This window comes from Leptidea sinapis, chromosome 26, assembly GCF_905404315.1.
Source record: "Leptidea sinapis chromosome 26, ilLepSina1.1, whole genome shotgun sequence".
Taxonomy (NCBI): domain Eukaryota; kingdom Metazoa; phylum Arthropoda; class Insecta; order Lepidoptera; family Pieridae; genus Leptidea; species Leptidea sinapis.
The window spans coordinates 11,728,340-11,749,300 of record NC_066290.1 but is presented as its reverse complement, the minus strand read 5'-3'; the positions used below and the strand labels follow the sequence as shown (position 1 = coordinate 11,749,300).

The window sequence follows — 20,961 nt, the reverse complement described above, 5'->3', positions numbered from 1 at the left end:
GGTTTTATTATAAAAAAAATCTGATCAAATGAATTAATAATTTATACTTACGTCTAGATATTGGCGCTTGCTGCTAGACATCCGATGAAAACAGGCCTGGTTTATTACTTTAGTGTGCGTGACAAGCTACGTTTCACACTAATTGTGTTTAACTTTGTGTTAGTGTGCGTGCATTGATCAAAATAGAGGTTAACTGTCCAACACAATTTTTTTTTAAAGTTTTCATAGCTGTCGAATTCTATCTAGTTCTAGACGTATGGAAGGATGATATCTATGAGTGGAACTACCTAAATGGCATAGGTAATCAAAACAAGTATTTGTACACATGTTTTTTATGGAATTGATTAAAAAGGACATAAAAGCTTGTGGGTTTCCTGATGGTATTCACCGATGGCTGAAGATATATTATTATTTTTTTACAAAGAGCATATACCTGTATCTATAATATACAAGAGCATAGACAAACAAATGGTGTGAGAGTGAGAAACATCTCTTACGGAGATACAGAAAGATAGAAAAGGAAAGCGAATCTATTGTTTCTGTAACTGATTTTGATTGGCAAGTCGTAAAAGTCAGTCTCGCATGGAATCAACTCCTCAGTATTTTTAATATAAACCTACACAAAATTGGTCGCGCATCTTCGGGCTGTCAAGTTGTCTCAACGCTAGTTTTGTCGTTAGCGCGCGCTTTCGAAAACAAAGCAAAAATAGCAAATGGATAAAAGAAATACCAAAACGCACCGTAAAGTTTGCACGCACACCTTTTAGGGTTCCGTAGCCAAATGGCAAAAAACGGAATACTTATGTGTGGATCTACGAGTATGGATAGGTTTTCAAAAATGATATTGAGGTTTTAAATATATTTTAGGTTTTAAATATTTTTTCTAAGCTATTGCTAAGTATAGTTTGCGCGAGAGACACTTACAAAGTGGTAAAATGTGTGCGCCCCCCCTGAAATAAGAGAATAATAAAAGTAAAAAAAATATATGATGTACATTACGATGCCGACTTCCACAGGAAAGTGGTTTGAACGAGATCTAGTAAAGTAGTTTTTTTTTATAAATCGTAAACCGCAATTTACCTTTCATTCAATCAACTCTAATATAAAAAAAGCATTTTGTAGGTCCAGCATCGTTCATAAAATTTTGTTTTCAAATTTTATTTGTGTATTAACAAATAGTTTAAAAAGCATTAAATTTTATAATTTACTTTTTGCTACGGAACCCTTCATGGGCGAGTCCGACTCGCACTTGGCCGCTTTTTTTCATACAAGAGTATTGGCACAGTGCAAGAGCTATTTTCTGATATCAATTATTTCCAGTTTTGAGTGTCTGGTTGTTCCAACTTATCTGTTGCTTGGCTTTGGTTGTTAATAATATCCCAAACGAGACAGACCGTTTCAAAGTTAATTATATGGACATGTTGATACGTACACTAAGAAAGAAGTTCGCGCGTAAAAAACATTGATAAACATCCATTTAAATGATGAATCAGAGCAAAATAGATCTTGATCTAAAGTCGATAATTGTTAATATAGCGTGGATCTATATTAGGTGGAGATAAATACGAAACTAATACTTGTTCTGTTGTTGTTAGGTGTCAGAATTGTGTGTATCAAGTTGTGTGTTCGCGTGTGTTGAGAATCATTATAACTCTCACGCTGCGATCTTTATTCCGTTGGTTCATTAACTCATATCATCAGTCGCGTCCAATTATCGTTCAATTGAGTAACTATGTTCACAATACAGGAATAGAACAGTAACAAAGTACTGAGTCCACGCACGCACACATACACACGACTGACATGGCCGCTAAGCAATCTTGGGAAGACAAAACTATTGAGTAATGTGTGCTACGCCATTAGAATGATTGAGATTCAACCACAACTATACGAGAACTAGAGATACAATATGCATGTTACATTGTTTGACTTTAACGGCCGTTTTCAATATTCAGTCTATCTCTTACTTGAGATAAAAATCGTAACTATCGTTGACTTTTCTGTCACAATAAACTTATCGACGGGTACTCACCTTATTCGTAAACGCTGTCTGCCAATGGGAGGACGTATAGCTTACCAGCGATGGAAGTTTGTATGGAAATATACAGCCAATATAAGGCGATAAGAATGACTTATCGGGTATATTGGGACAGCTTCAGATTATTGACAGCTAATTACTGACAGTAGAAGGTAGTAATTTATCTGTATCTGTAGATAGTATATTGGGAACGGCCGTAAGGCATTAGAAATTATCGAGTTGACACCTGGAAATTCAACAGTTACAGATATTTTGGGGTGGGACTTAGATAAAGATAAATTATTTTTCATTGCATCTCCTGAACTAGAACCTTGGCCGTGTCAATTAGTTAGGCAGAACTTATAAAACTCATATTAAAGAAATTTATAAAATTCAGTTAAAAATCTTAAAATTATTGGCTCATACAAAAATATTATTATTAACAATGAAAATAAAGCGCCCAAATGAGCTAAAATACTTTGAAAAAATAATAAGCAATCACAAAACGACAACCCATACAGCCCAGTGGTTAGTGACCCTGCCTACTGAGCTAGAGGTCCCGGGCTTGAATCCCGGTAGGTGCAAACATTATTATGATGAATGTGGATGTTGGTTTCCGAGTCATTATCATATACATATTATATTATTATATTATTTATTATTTCAGTATTAAAAATATCATTGTCTTGTACCCATAGTACAGGCTATGCCTAGTTTGTGGCAAAATAATTTGTGTAAAATTTTGTATATATTTAATAAAAAAAAACAGTTATTTGAAAGCTCTTTTATAATTTTAGTTACTCTACATCTATGCCTTTAAAATAAGACCTACATTGAGCTTTTTCAGGACGTAGAACTTAAACCGTCGATGTTTTACAAATTAAGGTGATTTTGCTAAAATAAAAATATAACTAGCTAGAGACTGGCAGGGTTTTGGAATTGACCCTATATATGGGGTATTTTCGTCAGTAAAATAGTTTATAGTTACTACTCCTAAGGTTTTATTACTACAGGCAGGGACACATTATATATATATTGTATCATAGCTATTGGTATTTACGCAATCAGAGAATTCTGTAGTTGCGGAAAAAAAATTCATAATTTAGTACGCATTATTATTTTCCCACATAATAAGGTTCAATGTCGCATGTACAACGTTTATAATGCTGTCATCTGTTGCGGAGAAATACATTTCTAATGTTTTATAATTCTAGGGACTATTAATAGAGATAATAAGATAGTTATGATTCATCAATGTTTGACAGCTGTAAAATCATAATCAAGATCTCCGTAAAAATAAATTTGTTCAATAAAAATAGCAATCAGTAGAAGTTACCTTATTAATAATTCTGTTGTGCAGTGTTCAAAATTTATCAGTAATTGTTTTCCACAAATAGTTTCCAGTGACACTCAATTTAAACACAAAACAAAATCTGAAGTGGAACTCCCGTGTTAACGATACAGTAAGCAGAACAGTGACAGTAGGTATATAACTTTAAATTAACAAAAAAAAACTATATCTAAATTGTTATTTATACCAATTATTAAATTGTTTATCGCACGGTTGAGGATCGTGCACTGTGATACATTATAAAAAAGTGAAAATAATAAGTGTAACAGGTAATGTGGAAAAAATAAAGACGGTACTTGTAAATTTATTATTAACTGTGAATATAACTGTACTGTTCTCTTCGTTCATTCCGCGTCTACGTCATAAGTTACGATACTGTGTTTACCGCTAATTAGCTATGAACTGCTTGGGATGTAAGAAAGCTGTCAGCCAGTCTGACTTACTTAAATGTGTTGCATGTAAAGCGTGCTATCACTACCAATGCATTGATTACTCGTCATCATATTTTAAGTCAAATATTAGAGAACTGAATCGATCGTGGCGCTGCGAGTCATGTGCAAATATTACTCGTAGAACTAGAAATGATGATACTCCCGTAGGATCGCGACATAGGCTGAACAATGTTCCAGTGGCTTCGGCTCAATCACTGCCTGCTTCCCAACCCTCTCATGGCAAAATTTCAAGCAATGACTCACTTGATAACTCTTTTTCTAAATCAATTAATTCGAATAATGGGTGTGAACCACTCAATATTGATTCAAGAGCTACAATCAACATGAGACAATTTAGTGAGCTTATTGACTTAAAGTTAGATAGTATCAGATCTACACTCTCCCTTGAAATTCAGGAAAAAGTGAAATCTGAAGTGAAAGCTGTTGTGGAAACAATTAAACAAGAGTTTACTGAAACTACAGACTTTATATCTAAAAAACAAAAAGACACAAGAACAAATCTTGATCAGGCTATTAAGAGAATTACTGAACTCGAAGCACAGAAAGCCAAGGTACAATCTGATATGGCTAAGTTGGAGTATCGTCTTTGTCAATCCGAAAAAGCTTCAAGGAGCTGTAACTTAGAGGTCCAGAGCGCCGGAATGAGAACTTAGCCATGTTGTTTAAGAAGCTTTGTGAACAAATAAAAATGCCCATATCGGACAGTGATATACGCTCGTGTCGTCGAATTGCCAAACTTAACCCCTCATCTGACAGGCCTCGAAATGTACTTGTAACACTTCCATCTGAACGTCACCGTGATGCAATTATATCAGGCGTCAAGAGATACAACAGAGGTAATCCGATGGATCACCTAAATTCCGTTCACATCGGAGTTAGTGGAGATAAAATACCTATTTTCGTGGGTGAACACCTTTCAAAGCAATGTAAGGACTTGCATGCAGCCGCGCGACATCTGGCTAAGGATAAGGGATGTAAGTACGTATGGGTTAAATTCGGCCGAGTATATATAAGAAAAGACGACACCTCACCCGCTATTTACATTAAAGATATCATGAGTCTTGAGAAGCTAATTTTGTGATATATATTACTTATTGTTTTGTATAAATATTTAGTTTTAAGGTTATACGTTTATTACGTTATTTGGATTTTTAAATATCAGTTTTTTTTATGAAAATATTTTATCAGAATGTTAACCGAATAAGAACTAAATTAACGGAATTGTACAAAAATATCCTAATTGAGAATTATGATATTATCTGTTTATGCGAAACAAACCTAGATAGCTCTTTCTCTAATAGTGAATTTGTGGATGACAGGTATAACGTATTTCGTAGAGACCGCGAATCTACTTGTTTGTCAAAGCAATCCGGTGGGGGTGTTCTGTTAGCACTTAAGAAAAATCTATTTGCAATTAGACATCCCGAACTTGAAAGCTCATTAGAGGATATATGGATAACAGTACGAGAGAACCGAGGACCTCGTGGATTTAACTTAAATATATACCTTGTATACTTACCTCCCGATCTGAATGTCACTCAATGTCGCACTTTTTATGATAATTGTTGTAATAGGCTTTTAAATCTAAACAATTCTAAAACTATTATTCTCGGTGATTTTAATGTGCCTGGTATTATATGGTCATGCGATAACATTTCCATTCCTCGTCTGTGCCCTAGTAAAGCCTACGATACCAAATCTTCGCTACTTATTGATCTACTGGAGGTGGGTGGCCTGTCACAATATAATTATGTTCGCAATTCAAATAATCGTACTCTTGACCTTTTTATGACAGATCTGACAGACGTATCTTTATCTGAGAGTTCCCCATTGTGTGTGCCCGACCGACACCACCCAGCCATTGAGATCGATGTGTCTATTGAATCTAATATTAAAAATATACAAAACAAATCTATTATGGTGCCTAACTTTCGTAAATGTGACACAAAAAGTTGTATACTACAACTTAATAATAACACATGGGACAGTATTTTAAGCCATAGTGATGTCAACTTGAGTGTTAAATATTTTTATGAAATACTTAACGGCACAATAAAAAGAAACACAAAATATAAGCGAATAGGTCGATTGAACTATCCTATTTGGTTTTCAGAATCTTTGAAAGCCTGTATAGAAGAGAAAAATCGTATCCATAAAAAATATAAAAAAACCAATAATCCGAGGGACTTCGACGAGTTTCGGTTATTACGCTCTAGGTCCAAGGCTCTGATTAAGGCTTGTTATAACTCATTCCTTTTAAGTGTGGAAGAGTCGCTTAATAATTCAACCAAACTATTCTTTTCTTATATTAAAAGTAAAAGACTTAGACCGTCAATCCCCGAGACCATTAAGTTTGGTGACAAAATTGCAACTGGTGGTGAAGCCGCAGCCGAACTCTTCTCCGAGTATTTTTCATCAGTTTTTGAACCAGATAGGCACATGAACGATTCTTTATCAAGTCAGCCTATTAATTATCCTCTATTTTCAGTGCACATATCTAAAGAGGATATTTTAAAGAAACTCAATGCATTGGATCCTAACAAAGGAGCTGGGCCAGATGGCATTCCTCCCTACTTTATTAAGCATTGCTCAGAGGCTCTGATAGACCCTCTTTACTTGATTTTTAACAAATCTATACAAACTGGTGTTTTTCCTCATGCTTGGAAAGAAGCACACATCATACCAATACACAAATCGGGTGACCCTAGCGACTGTACTAATTATAGGCCTATAAGCATCTTATCCAGTTTTGCCAAAATATTAGAGTCCTTAGTTTACGACCACCTATACCACCACTTTATCCCGCATATCACTCAGAAGCAACACGGTTTCTTAAAAGGAAGGTCAACCGCCAGTAACTTGATGGAGTATACAGACTTTATTTGTAGAGCTTTCAACGATCATGGTCAAGTTGACTCTATCTATACTGACTTCCAAAAGGCTTTTGATAGAGTAAACCATAGAATATTGGCCTGTAAATTGGAAACTATGGGTCTGCATGGTTGCCTCTTACGTTGGATAAAATCTTATATATCCAATCGTAGTCAATTAGTAGCTCTGAAGGGATTCTACTCACGACGAGTCTCTATAATATCCGGCGTTCCTCAGGGATCCCATCTCGGCCCATTGATGTTTATTATATATATTAATGATCTGATCCCTAGGCTAAGAAATGTTTCCCTGCTTTATGCGGATGACCTTAAAATTTTTAGTCGAATTAAAACTGTTAGTGATTGTATTAATCTACAATTGGATCTTGATACTCTACTCGATTGGTGTAGTGCTAACAGTATGAGTTTGAGTATAAAAAAATGCTCCATTATATCTTTCACTCATATTAAAAACCCAATTTTATTTGACTATAAAATTGATAATATACCACTTGAGCGGAAGTTTGTTTTACGGGATCTAGGTATTGCTTTTGACTCGAAACTAACTTTTAAATATCACTATGAAGAAATAGCCAAGAAATGTAATAAGCTATCTGGCTTCATATGCAGAGCTACTAAAGAATTCAAGTCACCAAATAGTTTACTGTTACTCTATAAGTCGCTAATCCTGAGCCAAATCGAGTACGCCTCCATTGTCTGGTCACCTCAATATAATACATATACTGATATGATTGAGTCTATTCAAAGACGTCTTCTTCGCGTATTGACGATTAGGTTTGGTCTAAAAAGGGAGCTGACTACATATGAGGAAAGGCTATCTCACTTCAAGTTACTGAGCCTCGAGAGTCGTCGCAAATTGCATGGCCTAACGACTTTATACAAAATACTGGATGGCACAATTTCTACTTCCCTCTTGTCGAATATCCATCTAAGAGTTCCCAATCGGTCTTCAAGACATGAACAGCCTTTTATCATTCCGTTCTGCAATAATAACGTGTCCTTCCAAAACCCCATCTATAGAATTTGTCGTCAATACAATGCACTACTACTCGAAATCAGTGAAGTACCTGACATCCACAGTTCATCTGTTTGTAAATGGAAATCTAGTTTATATAAATTCCTTAATTAGTTTAAATTTTTAAAAAAGCATCTTAATTTAACTTCCATAATTATTTCCATAAATATTTGTCCAAATATATATTCTCTCTATCTTTTTCTTTTATAATACTACATTACCTAAAGTTAGTTTTAAAATCGCTATTTCTGTTGTATTTGCATAGTTATCAACTTATGCTAAACATGCTGAGTACACACCCTCGTGGAGTTGCAGCCTATCTTGTATTTAGCTGATAGTTTATTTTTTTTATTATGTATTTGTTGTAATTCTGTTGTGTGTACTTATTAAATAAATAAATAAATAAATAAATAAACGGACTGCAATGCATTTTTATTGTTAAACCGTCTCACGTTATTTTTTATTTTGGATGTTTACAGTCCCAGTATATGCAGAATCATGGCCAATTGCAACCCCCCACTCAGTTTTAGGATGTTTTATGCTAAGTATATTGCTAAGTACGCTTGCAACACCCCGAACATTGAGGGACTTGTGCTTCATAACGGCAATAGGAATATTAAAAAACTCATAGTGAAAGATGATCGCCATTACCGCAATGGTAAGCAATTACATATTGACAGTCTCTCAAAGAAAAATTTAAAGAAATAAATATTATGACTGTTCATTGTCAGTACATTTATGAAAATTTAATATACGTTCATAAAAATCGTCACCTTTTTGCTCTTAATAGTGATTTTCATTATTTTAACACTAGAAATAAGGGATTGCTTGTAACTAATTCTAGTAGGCTTCATGAGATAAATAATAGCTTTAAGGGTAAATGTACACTTTTATAATAAAGTCCCAGCCACTGTTCAGGCATTATCTATAAATAAATTTAAATGTTTTACAAAAAAAAAAATGGCTCTGTCGTAAATATTATTACTCCACAGCTGAATATCTAAGTGATCGGACGGCCTGGGACTAGATTATGATTATCTTATAGCGATAGAAATGACTGTACAATATTGTATATTTTTATTGAAAAGAATGCTGGGAGAGTTTCTTGCGCCGCTTCTTCTCTCTCAGAGCGCCATTTGTTTCCGAAGCGATAGTAGTATCTAGTATATTAGAAATGACATCAAAAAGAATTTTATAGGAATCAATTTTGAGAAAATAAATGCCTTTTATGCCTTTTAATGATCCTACTGCCTTGGGCAGAGGGAAGGGCGTTAAGGTGGGACACGACTTACGTCGACACTCTGGCTCCTTCTCATGTCCAAGTTACGTCACTTGGTGCTGGGGCTGCTGCTTCAACTGTCGACAGCTAACGTCGCAAATACGTTGGTCTCAGTGAGTCATACATTTTTGTGCCGTTTGGTGTCGAGACACTTTGTCCCGTGGAGCCGTACAGTAGAAGCGTGGAGAATGTACAAAGTACTATCTACGCGATCGAATAGTGGTAGTTTCATGTCGATACGATCAGTGATTTAGGGGTGATTGAGCCTCAAACAATGACCATTTTCACTATATATTTATAAAATAATATATAGATAGATAGGCACTGTTTTGTTGTAAATAAATATAATTATGACAATGATAATAGTAGTATAATGACTAATCAAAAAGACAGCTAGTATAAACCATTATGAGAGGTTTTAAAGTGAGAAATTTGATAGTTTCTGAAAAAAAATCTTGCAAAGCGTACTCTCAGTTATTTATAAAATGCCTAATAGATTTGAAATGTATACATGAATATTTGTAAAGTAGAGAATTCCAAGGAAATGTTCGCATCGAAATTCGAAAGAGAATTCAAACAATAATCCTAATGACAGTGCTTATATTTTAATTTTTTGCTCGCGACAAACGCTGCTACGGGACAAAAACTTTAAACCAACTTCGTTTGTTATATTACAAATTGTTTTCGTATGGACTGCCTGTGCCTGTATGCTGGTGTGCCAATCAGTCAATATATGATTTACTATTTAAATCATCAATCATGTTTGGTTCGACAATATTTTGATTGATGGTTTATGAAGTTTACAATACCTGTGTAATATATTATGTTCACTATAAGTCTATTTGCGTGTGTATTGTGTAAATGTTGCGTTTATTTAGAGTTTTCTTACAAGGGACGAGACGAGCAGGACCACTAGTGTTGCGGGTGTCCATGGGCAGTTGTCTCACCTCTCTTATAAAAAAATGGTTGGGAAAAGCCCGCCAATTTGTTCGGCAATCACGTGATCTCTTTAAAATATTTTTTCTCCTCAACTTGGTTTTTTTACCTCCTTTGCACAGGATGCCGGCTAGATTAAGTGTACTACATCGGTGCCTGTTTCTAGTGTGAAGCAGTAATATTTAAGCATTACTGTGCTTCGGCCTTACTTATAAACTTCACTTAATGACTGGGCAAATGAGACTTAACATCTTTAGTCTCAAGGTGACGAGCGCAGTTGTAGTGCCGCTCAGAATTTTTGGAGTTTTTCAAGAATCCTGAGCGGCACTGCATTGTAATGGGCAGGGCGTATCAATTACCATCAACTGAACGTCCTGCTCGTCTCGCCCTTAATTTTCATAATAAATAAATCTAAGTTATGTGTAAATAGAAAACTATGAGGACTTTCTTCTCATAGTACACTTTGGGGTATTCGATATCTGGTCTAGAGAATACCAGCGTTGAGGAGTAATATTCCCAATATAATGCCGACTAGACATTATTTTAGTTCTTTAATGTCCATATTGTTATTAGTTATAAGATTTCTGTAAACTTTTTGAACCAAATAAACTTTTCAATCATTATTATTATTTTTTTTACGCCTGCCAGAAAATTTTAGCAAATACTTTTTAAATTGTGTTTGTTTTCATCTATAGAGTTATTTTTAATGAAAACGAGAACTTTATGTATTGCCCAGTGCCTAAAACAAATCTGATTGGATATATACAGCTGTATAATTTCTAATCTAATTCAAATTAATAAAAACCACTTAATGCAGAAACAACGACAATTTTAATGTACTTAAACTATTAATCAGATTATCGAATTTCAACGCATTGTTACTTTAATCTAAATGGTTTTTAAATAACATTCTTATCCTAAAAATCTTGGATGAAGAATGAAATTTATACTGGATTTACCATTTATACCGAAATGGAGAAACTATAACCCGGACAATTTAAAAAGCAGTAAGTACAACAAATAAAAACATACAACATGGCGGACAAGCTTGGCCTACGTTTCGATAAACTTTTTTTTCTTTGATCTAATTTCTGATTTGATTGTATAAAGTATTGGTAATGGTGATAATTATAAACTTTTTAAACACATTATGATGATGATGATAACATGATGAAGATAGTAATTATTCAAATGATCTTTTTTGTTATTGTATGAATTATAGAACTAGGATCAAGGGAATTTTATCCGCGTTCACCCGAAAGGTACAAACAATCCTATAACCCGGATAAATTGAAAAGCAGTAGAACAAAGGCGAAAATCTTGACTTTTTGTTCGGAGAGTGATAATTTAAAGTTTAAACATACTAATGATTTCGTTGAATATTAATATACAGATTTTAATGATAATATTAATATTTTATACATTATTTCTAATGCTATGGAATTCTTTATTAGGACATATTAATATACCACTTTCTATTATTCTAGCAATATTTTTACATAGCAAGGAATATTATTTTAACTAAAAATTTTGATAGGTTTTGTGTTTTGATTGCCGTTTAGTACGGCCTTTGCAGCCTAAGTATTATATAACATACTAGCTTTTACCCACGACTTCATCCGCGTTGAATAGTTACTTTGACCATTTTTTTTTTATTTCTTAGGATACTTTTCAAATAATACACATACAAACTGCTCTTTCAGCTGCTGGCAGCACTCTTCTATGATACAGCGTATTTCCCTGCGAACTTTAATCTCCTATTTCATCCCCATGTAGGTCAAAGTTTCAAAAATTCTCGAACAAATGCTTATAAATTACTTCTTATCAAGTGCCTAAATACAAAAGTTTTATCTTCGATAATGACGAATTTCCATACAACTGCCATCCCCTATTTCAAACCCTTCAATTATTTTTTTTTGCAATAAAATGTAGCCATGTCCTTTTTCAAGCTCTATTCTATCTCTCTACTAAATTATATATCTCATTTATAATAGTAGTAGGGATCACAATGTCTTGAGTTAAATGCAACATTAAATGACCACTTAACATCAACACTTAAATTACAATCACTCTCGTAAACTTACAAATTAATTACGAGTACAACCCACAACTTACACTTCCGCATTCGCAATCAACACATCGGTTTAAATGATTGAAAGAAGTGTCGTACATTATGGAAACTTATTGATAATAATTGTAGAACGTAAACTAAGAAAAAAGAAAATCGTAAGTAAGTGTACAAAATGGGTAAATTATTATTATTAATGATTTACAATTATTCATTCCTTTTTAAGTAGGTTTCTAATCTTTTAAAGATACTACAACTACTCAAAAAACGATAATAAACTTATTGATTCTTATTTTAAAATACTTCTGAATTACTGATTTGAGTAAGTATAGATAGTTTGATGGTGTCTGAACATCGTATGATATAATGAAATAATTAGTAACTGCTAAATTCAATGTATAATATTTTAGCTGTTACTAATATATCAGTCATTAGTCATTACTGGTTACACAATTTTTTCTCCCTTAAATAATCATATATGGCAAATACTTAAATAGTATCGTTTTTACACTTTTTCACAACGCACGACGGCATTTTTAAAATATTTTATTGAGACGCAATCTGATCTGTCACAGACGATGACAATTCTCATAATTGCCGCCTATCGGCCTGTAGTAGTGTAAGTGTGTGCGTGGTGAGTGGTGCTATTGGCTATTTATGAAATATGGAATTTTAAAATTCTATTAGGCTCTAAATATATATATATATATATATTTGTGATTTCTTTGTATATCGCCCGTCGGAAAACTTGATCGCACGTGATATTATGTCTTTTATCAACCTGGAAACGGTTTCATGGAAAAGGAGGACAAACGAGCGAGGGTGTTGCGGGTCACCTGGTGCTAAGTGATCACCGCCGCCTACATTCTCTTGCCATACCAGAGGAATCACAGGAGCGTTGCCGGCCTTTAGGGAAGGTGTACGCGCTTTTTTGAAGGTACCCATCTCGTATCGTCCCGGAAACACCGCATAAGGAAGTTCATTCCTCATCTTAGTAGTAGAACGTGGAAGAAAGCTCCTTGAATACTGCACTGTGGAGGACCGCCACACATCCAGATGCTAAGTTCCATTAATAAAGAGAATAACACTCAGACTCTAATTGTAGTTTTCGACAAAGAAATCATAGAATTTCACGGTTTGCAATTTCGAAAAAAAGCTCTCGCAAGCAAACGGCTCGTCGATTAAAAGATAGTGATTTCACGCTTCGAAACTCAGGCACAAATATGAATTATAAATACATTTGCATATAAATTATCTCAGAGTTCGCTTCGATCATATTCTGGTCTTCGACAAGGTATTGTTAAATGAGATATAATATACTTATACTACACGCGTGCCTCACGACAGTAGTGTAAGTAAAAAATAAATGAGTTTTGCTTCGGCAAAAACATGATGTTTTAATTACAGATGTACAAAGGAGCTGTTACTTTTTAAATTGCTTCTAGCACATGCTATTTCATGATAGTTCCATGAACTTTAAATTGATGTATTATTACACAATATATACTTACTAGCTGACCCGGCAAACGTTGTTTTTCATATAAATAATTTTTAGAGTTAAACCGTTTCTTGGACATTGCAACATTACTTTATTTTTCTAAAATAAAAGATTTTTTCTAAATAAACGTAGCCTGAAGTTACTCCTTATTACATAAGCTACCTGCCACTAAAAGTCCCGTCAAAATCTGTCCAGCCATTTCAGAGATTAGCCGGAACAAACAGACAGACAGACAGACAAAAATTGTAAAAAATGTTATTTTGGTATATGTACCGTATTTATATTCATTTACATGTAGTAAAAAACGGTTATTTCAATATTACAAACAGACACTCCAATTTTATTTATATGCTTAACTTAACTGCTCCGAAACTTTGTGTGCATATCGGCTTTGAGAAGCGGCTAACATCTATTTTTCATACCCCTAAATGATAGGGGTGACCCCTAAAATTTATTTTTATGATAAATATTTTTTATAATGATTCAGCATTGAAAAATACATACAAAATCAAATTTTTACCCTTCTACGATGAACCCCTGTTTTCAACAGATCCGCAATAGGGTTGCAAGATAGAAGTCGAATACCATAATTGTACAATAAATTTTATGTATGATATATTTCGTAGGTCTGAGAATCGTTTCTCATCTATTTTTATACCCCAAAAATAATAATTATTGAATATTTTTTGTTACTTTATATGGAAATAGGTACAACGTTTGCTGGGTCAGCTGGTTATATTATAAATTGTATTTTTCGTAATTTAGACTCTTTTTTTATGGAAGAGGCGGACTAAAGAGCATACGGTTCACCTGATGGTAAGTGATCACCTCAGCAGACTCTTGTAACCGACCTAATAAGGCATCGAATAAATGTACATATGAATTCAACAACCGACACCCATCCGTGCGTGGTGGTCCTCATGACGCATGATTCGAAAGTCTTGGTATGTTTGTGCAACCCTACACTGGAGTCCACCAGTCACTGGAGCCACAACTTGAGAAAAGATAATTCCATTAATTTTGGTATGAATTAAATTAATATACTAAGTCCCAGATGTTGGGGGTACTTTCCTTTGATTAACGCGAGTGCTACACATTTAAATAAAATACTTTTTAAATGATTAAAACGCGATTACTCTTAATTACTTGTTACTGTGTTTTTACACTAGATTATATTCTTATTATTATTTTAGTTAACCCCCGTGAAAAACTTCATAATTAAAACTATGACAAATACTATCTTCACTGATTACAACCGCAGTCGCCCTGAAAACGAGATCTGGAAAGGTCTTGAAACGTCGGGTTAGCTAAAGTACCTAATAATAAAAATGTAATTTACCAGTGTGAGGCTCTTTTGCACAGGATACCGGCTAGATTATGGGTACCACAACGGTGCCTATTTCTGCCGTAAAACAGTAATATGTAAGCATTATTGTGTGTCGGTCTGAAGGGCGCCAAAACTAGTGAAATTACTGGGCAAATAAGACTTAACATCTTATGTCTCAATCTGACGAGCGCAATTGTAGTTCCACTCAGAATTATTGGGTTTTTCAAGAATCCTGAGCGGCACTGCATTGTAATGGGCAGCACGTATCATTTACCATCAGCTGAACATCCTGCTCGTCTCGTCCCTTATTTTCATAAAAAAGAAAAATCTTTTACCCAAAATCGAATGTAAAACACAGTTATAATTAAACACGTTTTAATCCTTTACAAAGAGTTTTACTTAAATAGCTTTAAGTTAACATGGCCGGAATGGCGGTCCTATGCAATTTAGCCCAATTATTTGAAACTGATAAAATGTAAATATTTTAGTGCATCTATTGATAGATAACTTTTGTGTTTATCTTATTCCAGGATTTTGAAACATGTGTGCTGAGCGGTGACCGTGAATGTCGCTACCAGGAGGGTGAAACTCACGAAGGCATAGGTGATCACCGCAGGCAGACGCTGTTCTTTTGTGGACACGAGCCGCAGTGCACGTAAGTGTTACCAACAACTGGACTCATTATTAGATCCACAAATATAATGTTTAAGGGAGACATTAGGGGCTATTTTTCTATTACAAACCTTTTCGACTTTTATACTTTGTTTTTTACCCTAGATCAAAATTATTTTGAAATAAGATCAATGTTATTTTGACCTGACCCCTGCCGCCGAATTTCATCTTCGCACGACACGCCACCAATTAGAATATCATCTGAATGTGTGGCGTTTCGCCACAGTGCGGTTTTCAAGAACTGTCTCACACGTACAACCAAGCTGTGGAATGAGCTTCCTTGTGCAGTGTTTCCGGGACGATACGACACTAAAAAAAACGCACATAGCCTTCCTTAAAGGCCAGCGACGCTGCTGTGATTCCTCTGGTGTTACAAGAAAATGTGGGCGGCGGTGATCACTTAACACCAGGTGACCCAAACGCTCGTTTGTCCTCCTCTTCCATAAAATACTTATAAAAATTATCTGTGTCTCGTTGTTTTTTAATGTCCTTGATTTTGTAAGTGAGAGTACTTACTTAAAAAAATGCTTACAACGGTTTCTAAAATTTCCTTCTCATTCATGTTCTAAAATTACGTTAAGATTGGTTTCTTTTGGAGGAGGAAATTGCCGAGAATGAAACCCTGATTTTTAGTTTTTTACTAACGTTTTTTTTTTTGATGATTGTCTCGCCAGCGCTAGCGCGACGGTATAATGTTTTAGAATTCTTAAGTCTAAGGCCCAGTATCCACCAAAGCGGAGAGGAGAGGAGACGAGAGGAGATAATGTGATTATCATAATGCTACCACAAACAAACATAAACTTATTATGCCTACGACATGGCTAAGTCAACTCACTCACGTAATCTTTTGATGGGCGATGTATATTAAGGTTGTGTTTCGAAATTTAAAAGAATTGTTAAATGACAGCGTAAACAACTTTCATAATTTTATTTCATTTCTAACAGATGAACTTACAGCACTTTTAATAAATTGACAAAAAATCGTATAACTAGAGACAAATTATACATCCGTCGATTGATATATATTAATTTGCATTACTCGGGTAGACGTATAAGTTACCTAGCAGTTACACAACAAGGCGGAATTAGTGGCAAAATAATTTAAGGCGTTATATTTTTTCAGAGATTGTTTAACACGTATTGTATTACTCTCTTTTTTAAATCAATTCCTGTGTTTCTGGTTTCTTTTTTATTAACAGTTATATTAAGTACATCTTATGCTATGCATAAAATTAATATTTTAAACATAGATCTTTGAGTTTCTTGTCGATTCTTCTCAATACGTTTTCAAATCGTAAGTAATATAAAAGTGTTTGGCGATGCGAAACTTATTTGTAGAATAACTATTTCGGCTACAGCTCCAACATGCGTGCGTCACCAACATGTTAGTTAGAGTCAGTAGCTACAAGTATTTTTTTAATAGTTGCTATTTTCTTTCAGACCATTTAACAGCAACGAAGCGCTTCAGAGGGCGAAGCGCGTTGTTGAGCAACAGTACGCCGTGGTGGGAGTTCTCGAGGATATGAACTCAACTCTGCTGGCCTTGGAAAGATATATACCTCGCTTCTTCCGCGGCGCCTTGAGAATGTACTGGGGTACGGAATTTTGCATATTTATATATAATTTTTCCTGTTGTCCGGCTATTCCCAATATACTATCTACAGATAGAGATAAATTACTACCTTCTCCTGCCAGTAATTAGCTGTCAATAATCTGAAGCTGTCCCATTATACCCGATAAGTCATTCTTATCGCCTTATATTGGGACGCGTGAATTGCAATTTTCATACAAACTTCTATCGCTGGTAAGTTATACGTCGTCCCATTGACAGGCAGTGTGTACGGATAAGGTGAGTTACCGTCGATAAGATGATTGGGACAGAAAAGTCAACGATAGCTACGATTTTTATCTCAATTACTTAAGAGAGACTGAATATTGGGAAAGGCCGTTAAACGACAGCTAAAACTTTTGTACCTGTATGGAATGTTTTTTATTTATAAGAGGGGGCAAACGGGCAATAAATTAACGTGATGGGAAGTCGTGAGGCAACCCCCCATGGACATCAGACACCAAGGGTCAAGAGATGCATTGCTGGCCTTTGAGAGTGTGCTCTAAGTTTGAAGGTCCATAAGACGTATCGGTTCAGGAAAACTGCAGCCGATAATTAATTCCACAAAGTAGCTGTGCGAAACCGGAATTTTCCCGGAAAACCCGTGATTACGTAATGTCCGGTGATGGGATTCAGCTGCTCTGCCCGAACAGCTCCTCTGAGTACTCCCCTATATGCGGTAGAAAATACAGTGAGAACACTTAGGTATCTATCTAAACGCAATGCCAATAGAATCAAGCCAATCGGAGATGACTTTGTTGTCGATTATGAATGGTGGCTTTTGTTTCCGTAATTAGATCCTCTTATAGGGTCCATTTTGAGTGCAGGGTTGGCCAGTTTATCTAACCATCTTCTAGAAGTTCAAAAACTCTCTGGGATATTCGCATGTTTCTTTAAGCGGCAGTTTACCAGACATCCTCTGCGCTTCGACCTGTCCATTATGCCGATTGTGGAAAGATGTCTGTTTAGTGATAGGTATGTGTCCTGTTAGGGTACCCATCAAAATTCGGAGAGTGCAGGCAAAGGCATTTAAAGAGATTAGACCGACAATACATACTCAATATGTATTTCCATTCCTAATCTGTGCTATTAGTATAAAGTCCGCGTCAACCAATATTTAGGGGTTAATATACTATCTACAGATAGAGATAAATTACTACCTTCTACTGTCAATAATCTGAAGCTGTCCCAATATACCCGATAATTCTCATCGCCTTATATTGGGACGCGTGAATTGCAATTTTCATACAAACTTCTATCGCTGGTAAGCTATACGTCGTCCCATTGACAGACAGCGTGTACGGATAAGGTGAGTTACCGTCGATAAGTTTATTGGGACAGAAAAGCCAACGATAGCTACGATTTTTATCTCAAGTAAGAGATAGACTGAATATTGGGAACGGCCGTTAGAGAGTTTCGCTAGACTGGCAGGTATCACTCCTGTTGTCTGTTCGCAGCTTTCAGGTTTCTCACCTGGTATTTTTGTGGACCTATAACTAACAAATTGAACCATTCTTACAGAGGAACTGAATACATTTAACCGAATCAATCGCAACGCGTTCAAACCACCAGTTTCCGAAGAAGTGAAGAACATAGTGCGAGCCAACTTTACCAGGGAGATAGAGTTTTACGAGTTCTGCAAGCAAAGACTGCACTTACAACTGAAGGCTCTGAGAGATCCGGAGATCAGCGTGCCTTCAGCATCCAACGTGAAGCAAAGACTTTATTACGATAGAGTGTAATTAAAAGAAATGTATTAGATAGGTATGGCGTTTTTTCTGCAACTCGAGGTAAACTGTAAGTCAATTTTGAATGAATGTGGATTGCCCTTTGAGCTGTAAGTTTTAACTCGACCACGCTGGTCAAGTTAGGGTCGGTCAGTGTATGTATGTTTCCTAACAATGATTTTCTTCATTGTAGGAGTGTAGAAGACACAAAGCTGTTATGAAACAAAAAAACCGTCGGGCTTAGAGTAAGAATTAGTCTCCGCTGTGTTCCAACTAGATACCGCACTACCTAGGAACAATAGCTTTTTTATTTCGGCAACTATTAGATACCTACTTGTGTGCGTGGCATCTTTCAAAATTTGTTACATACGCTTCGTGATATTTTACATTGAAATTTATAAAATACAAAATACTCACTGATGATATGTGATCCCGGTGTCATTCTTTTATCTTGAAGTATTACTTTTACAAAGTTCTTCTACGCAACCCGGCATTTAAGTTTCAATTATTAGCAAAGTTTAACAGAACTTGTAGCACATCAACGTCACACATTGTTCGATTCTGGGTCAAGTACGCCCACTTGGGTGTAGTATTTGGCCGCACTTGGCGACAATTGCGTATCAAGTTGAAGCGCAGCGGAGACCAATCGCTAATCTAAGCAGTTTGAGTTTTTTAAATAAAAATTCGTTACAATTTAAGTAATATCGTCTATTTTATTATTCAATAGCCTAAGGGCGGTCGCTTCATTCCCAATCAAGGAATGAACATCACAGAAGGTCATTTATGATGTACATTTACCACATACAATTCTTTTGAATTTAATAACACATTTCGTAACGTTGAAACAAACAAATGATCTATTTTTTTGTCTTCATAATTTTCTACTAGTATTTTGTACCAATCTTAAAACTATAATAATAATAAAAAACTAACTAAATTATACAGCATGCACATAATTGCTGCTCAATCTAAATACTTGTGCACTTTGATACCCTCTTGGGTATTCATAAGATAAAAGATTTCGTCCACTGTAAATTAATTAAACTTTAAGAAGCTCTGTTCAAACTGAGGCGAATAACGCAGGACGCGTTTTAGCGTAATTCGCCGCTCTGCAGGCCTATTGCATATCTCAGTTGACAGGTAATAGTGATGATCACTTGAGGAAGTGTACATCAGTTAGTTGTCAAACATCACTTTCCGTATTGACTATCGTCAGTGGACAACTGTGATGACGTCATGAGCACCTTAAAACTGTGATAATCACCGTAACACATTTTGACAGCTGGTTTCTCTTCAACGTGAGCGACTACTCGCGTCAATTTGAACACGTCCATACAAGTTAGCTGACATAATCGGCGGGAGCGACTTCCGTACCGCGTCCCGCGCGATAGTAGCCTCAGTTTGAACAGTGCTTAATCTTACTTTAAATAATATTTCTAGACTCTAAGTAGGTATTTAATAACTTTAAGTAAGTATGTATGATAATGTTATTCTTTAATGAATGTCCGTTAATGTAATTTTGTAAATATTGTTAGTGTATGAATAAATTCTTTTAATTTAATCGGTTTATGTCACAAAAATGGATGTTAATATAAGTTCTATTATATAGTACCGGCTTACATCTAAACAATGATGAATAAGGTTATTTATTTACACAAATGTGATATATTTAGTCTCTTAATGAATTTAATTAAGACGTGAATTAATAAATCATTTAATAACATATTTGTGTTTATTTTTCTGAGTATGTCTTAGAAGTACTGGCTTCAGCAGTAAGTATCCGGAGCTACACCAATTGCAATGAAACTTATTTCTGCCCCACATATGTGGGGTGTATAAGCACATAGAGTAATAACACAGTAAGAAATTTACCTTTAAATTTCGTACCAGAATTTCCAACTGCCCTAACCCTTCCAAATTCAAAACTCATGTGTAATACACGGACTAGAAAAAAAATAAGGACTCCGTGTCACCTTACATAACAGTGAGGCACCAAAACAAGCCGGTAAACATGTAAATACATAGCCACACGCACACACTTACACTAATACAAGCCGAGATTTGCCATCGTCCGTGACAGATCAGTTTGCGTCGCAATAAAATACTTTAAAAATGCCGT

The 20,961-nt window shown here is 35.2% G+C and overlaps 1 protein-coding gene across 2 annotated transcripts in view; it reads left to right on the top strand.

Annotated features, from left to right (window-relative positions):
- The window catches only part of LOC126972464 (heparan sulfate 2-O-sulfotransferase pipe), a 129,411-nt gene extending 108,880 nt beyond the window's left edge, over positions 1-20,531 (top strand). Inside the window, exons 8-10 of one of the 2 annotated variants that reach the window (XM_050819254.1) lie at positions 15,365-15,489; positions 16,947-17,101; positions 18,637-20,531. In XM_050819254.1, the coding sequence (XP_050675211.1) occupies positions 15,365-15,489; positions 16,947-17,101; positions 18,637-18,857 (501 nt within the window). In that variant the 3' untranslated portion in view covers positions 18,858-20,531. The remainder of the gene's footprint in view (positions 1-15,364; positions 15,490-16,946; positions 17,102-18,636) is intronic. The other variant, XM_050819255.1, reaches the window with a different exon arrangement.
- Positions 20,532-20,961: the final 430 nt, after the last annotated feature.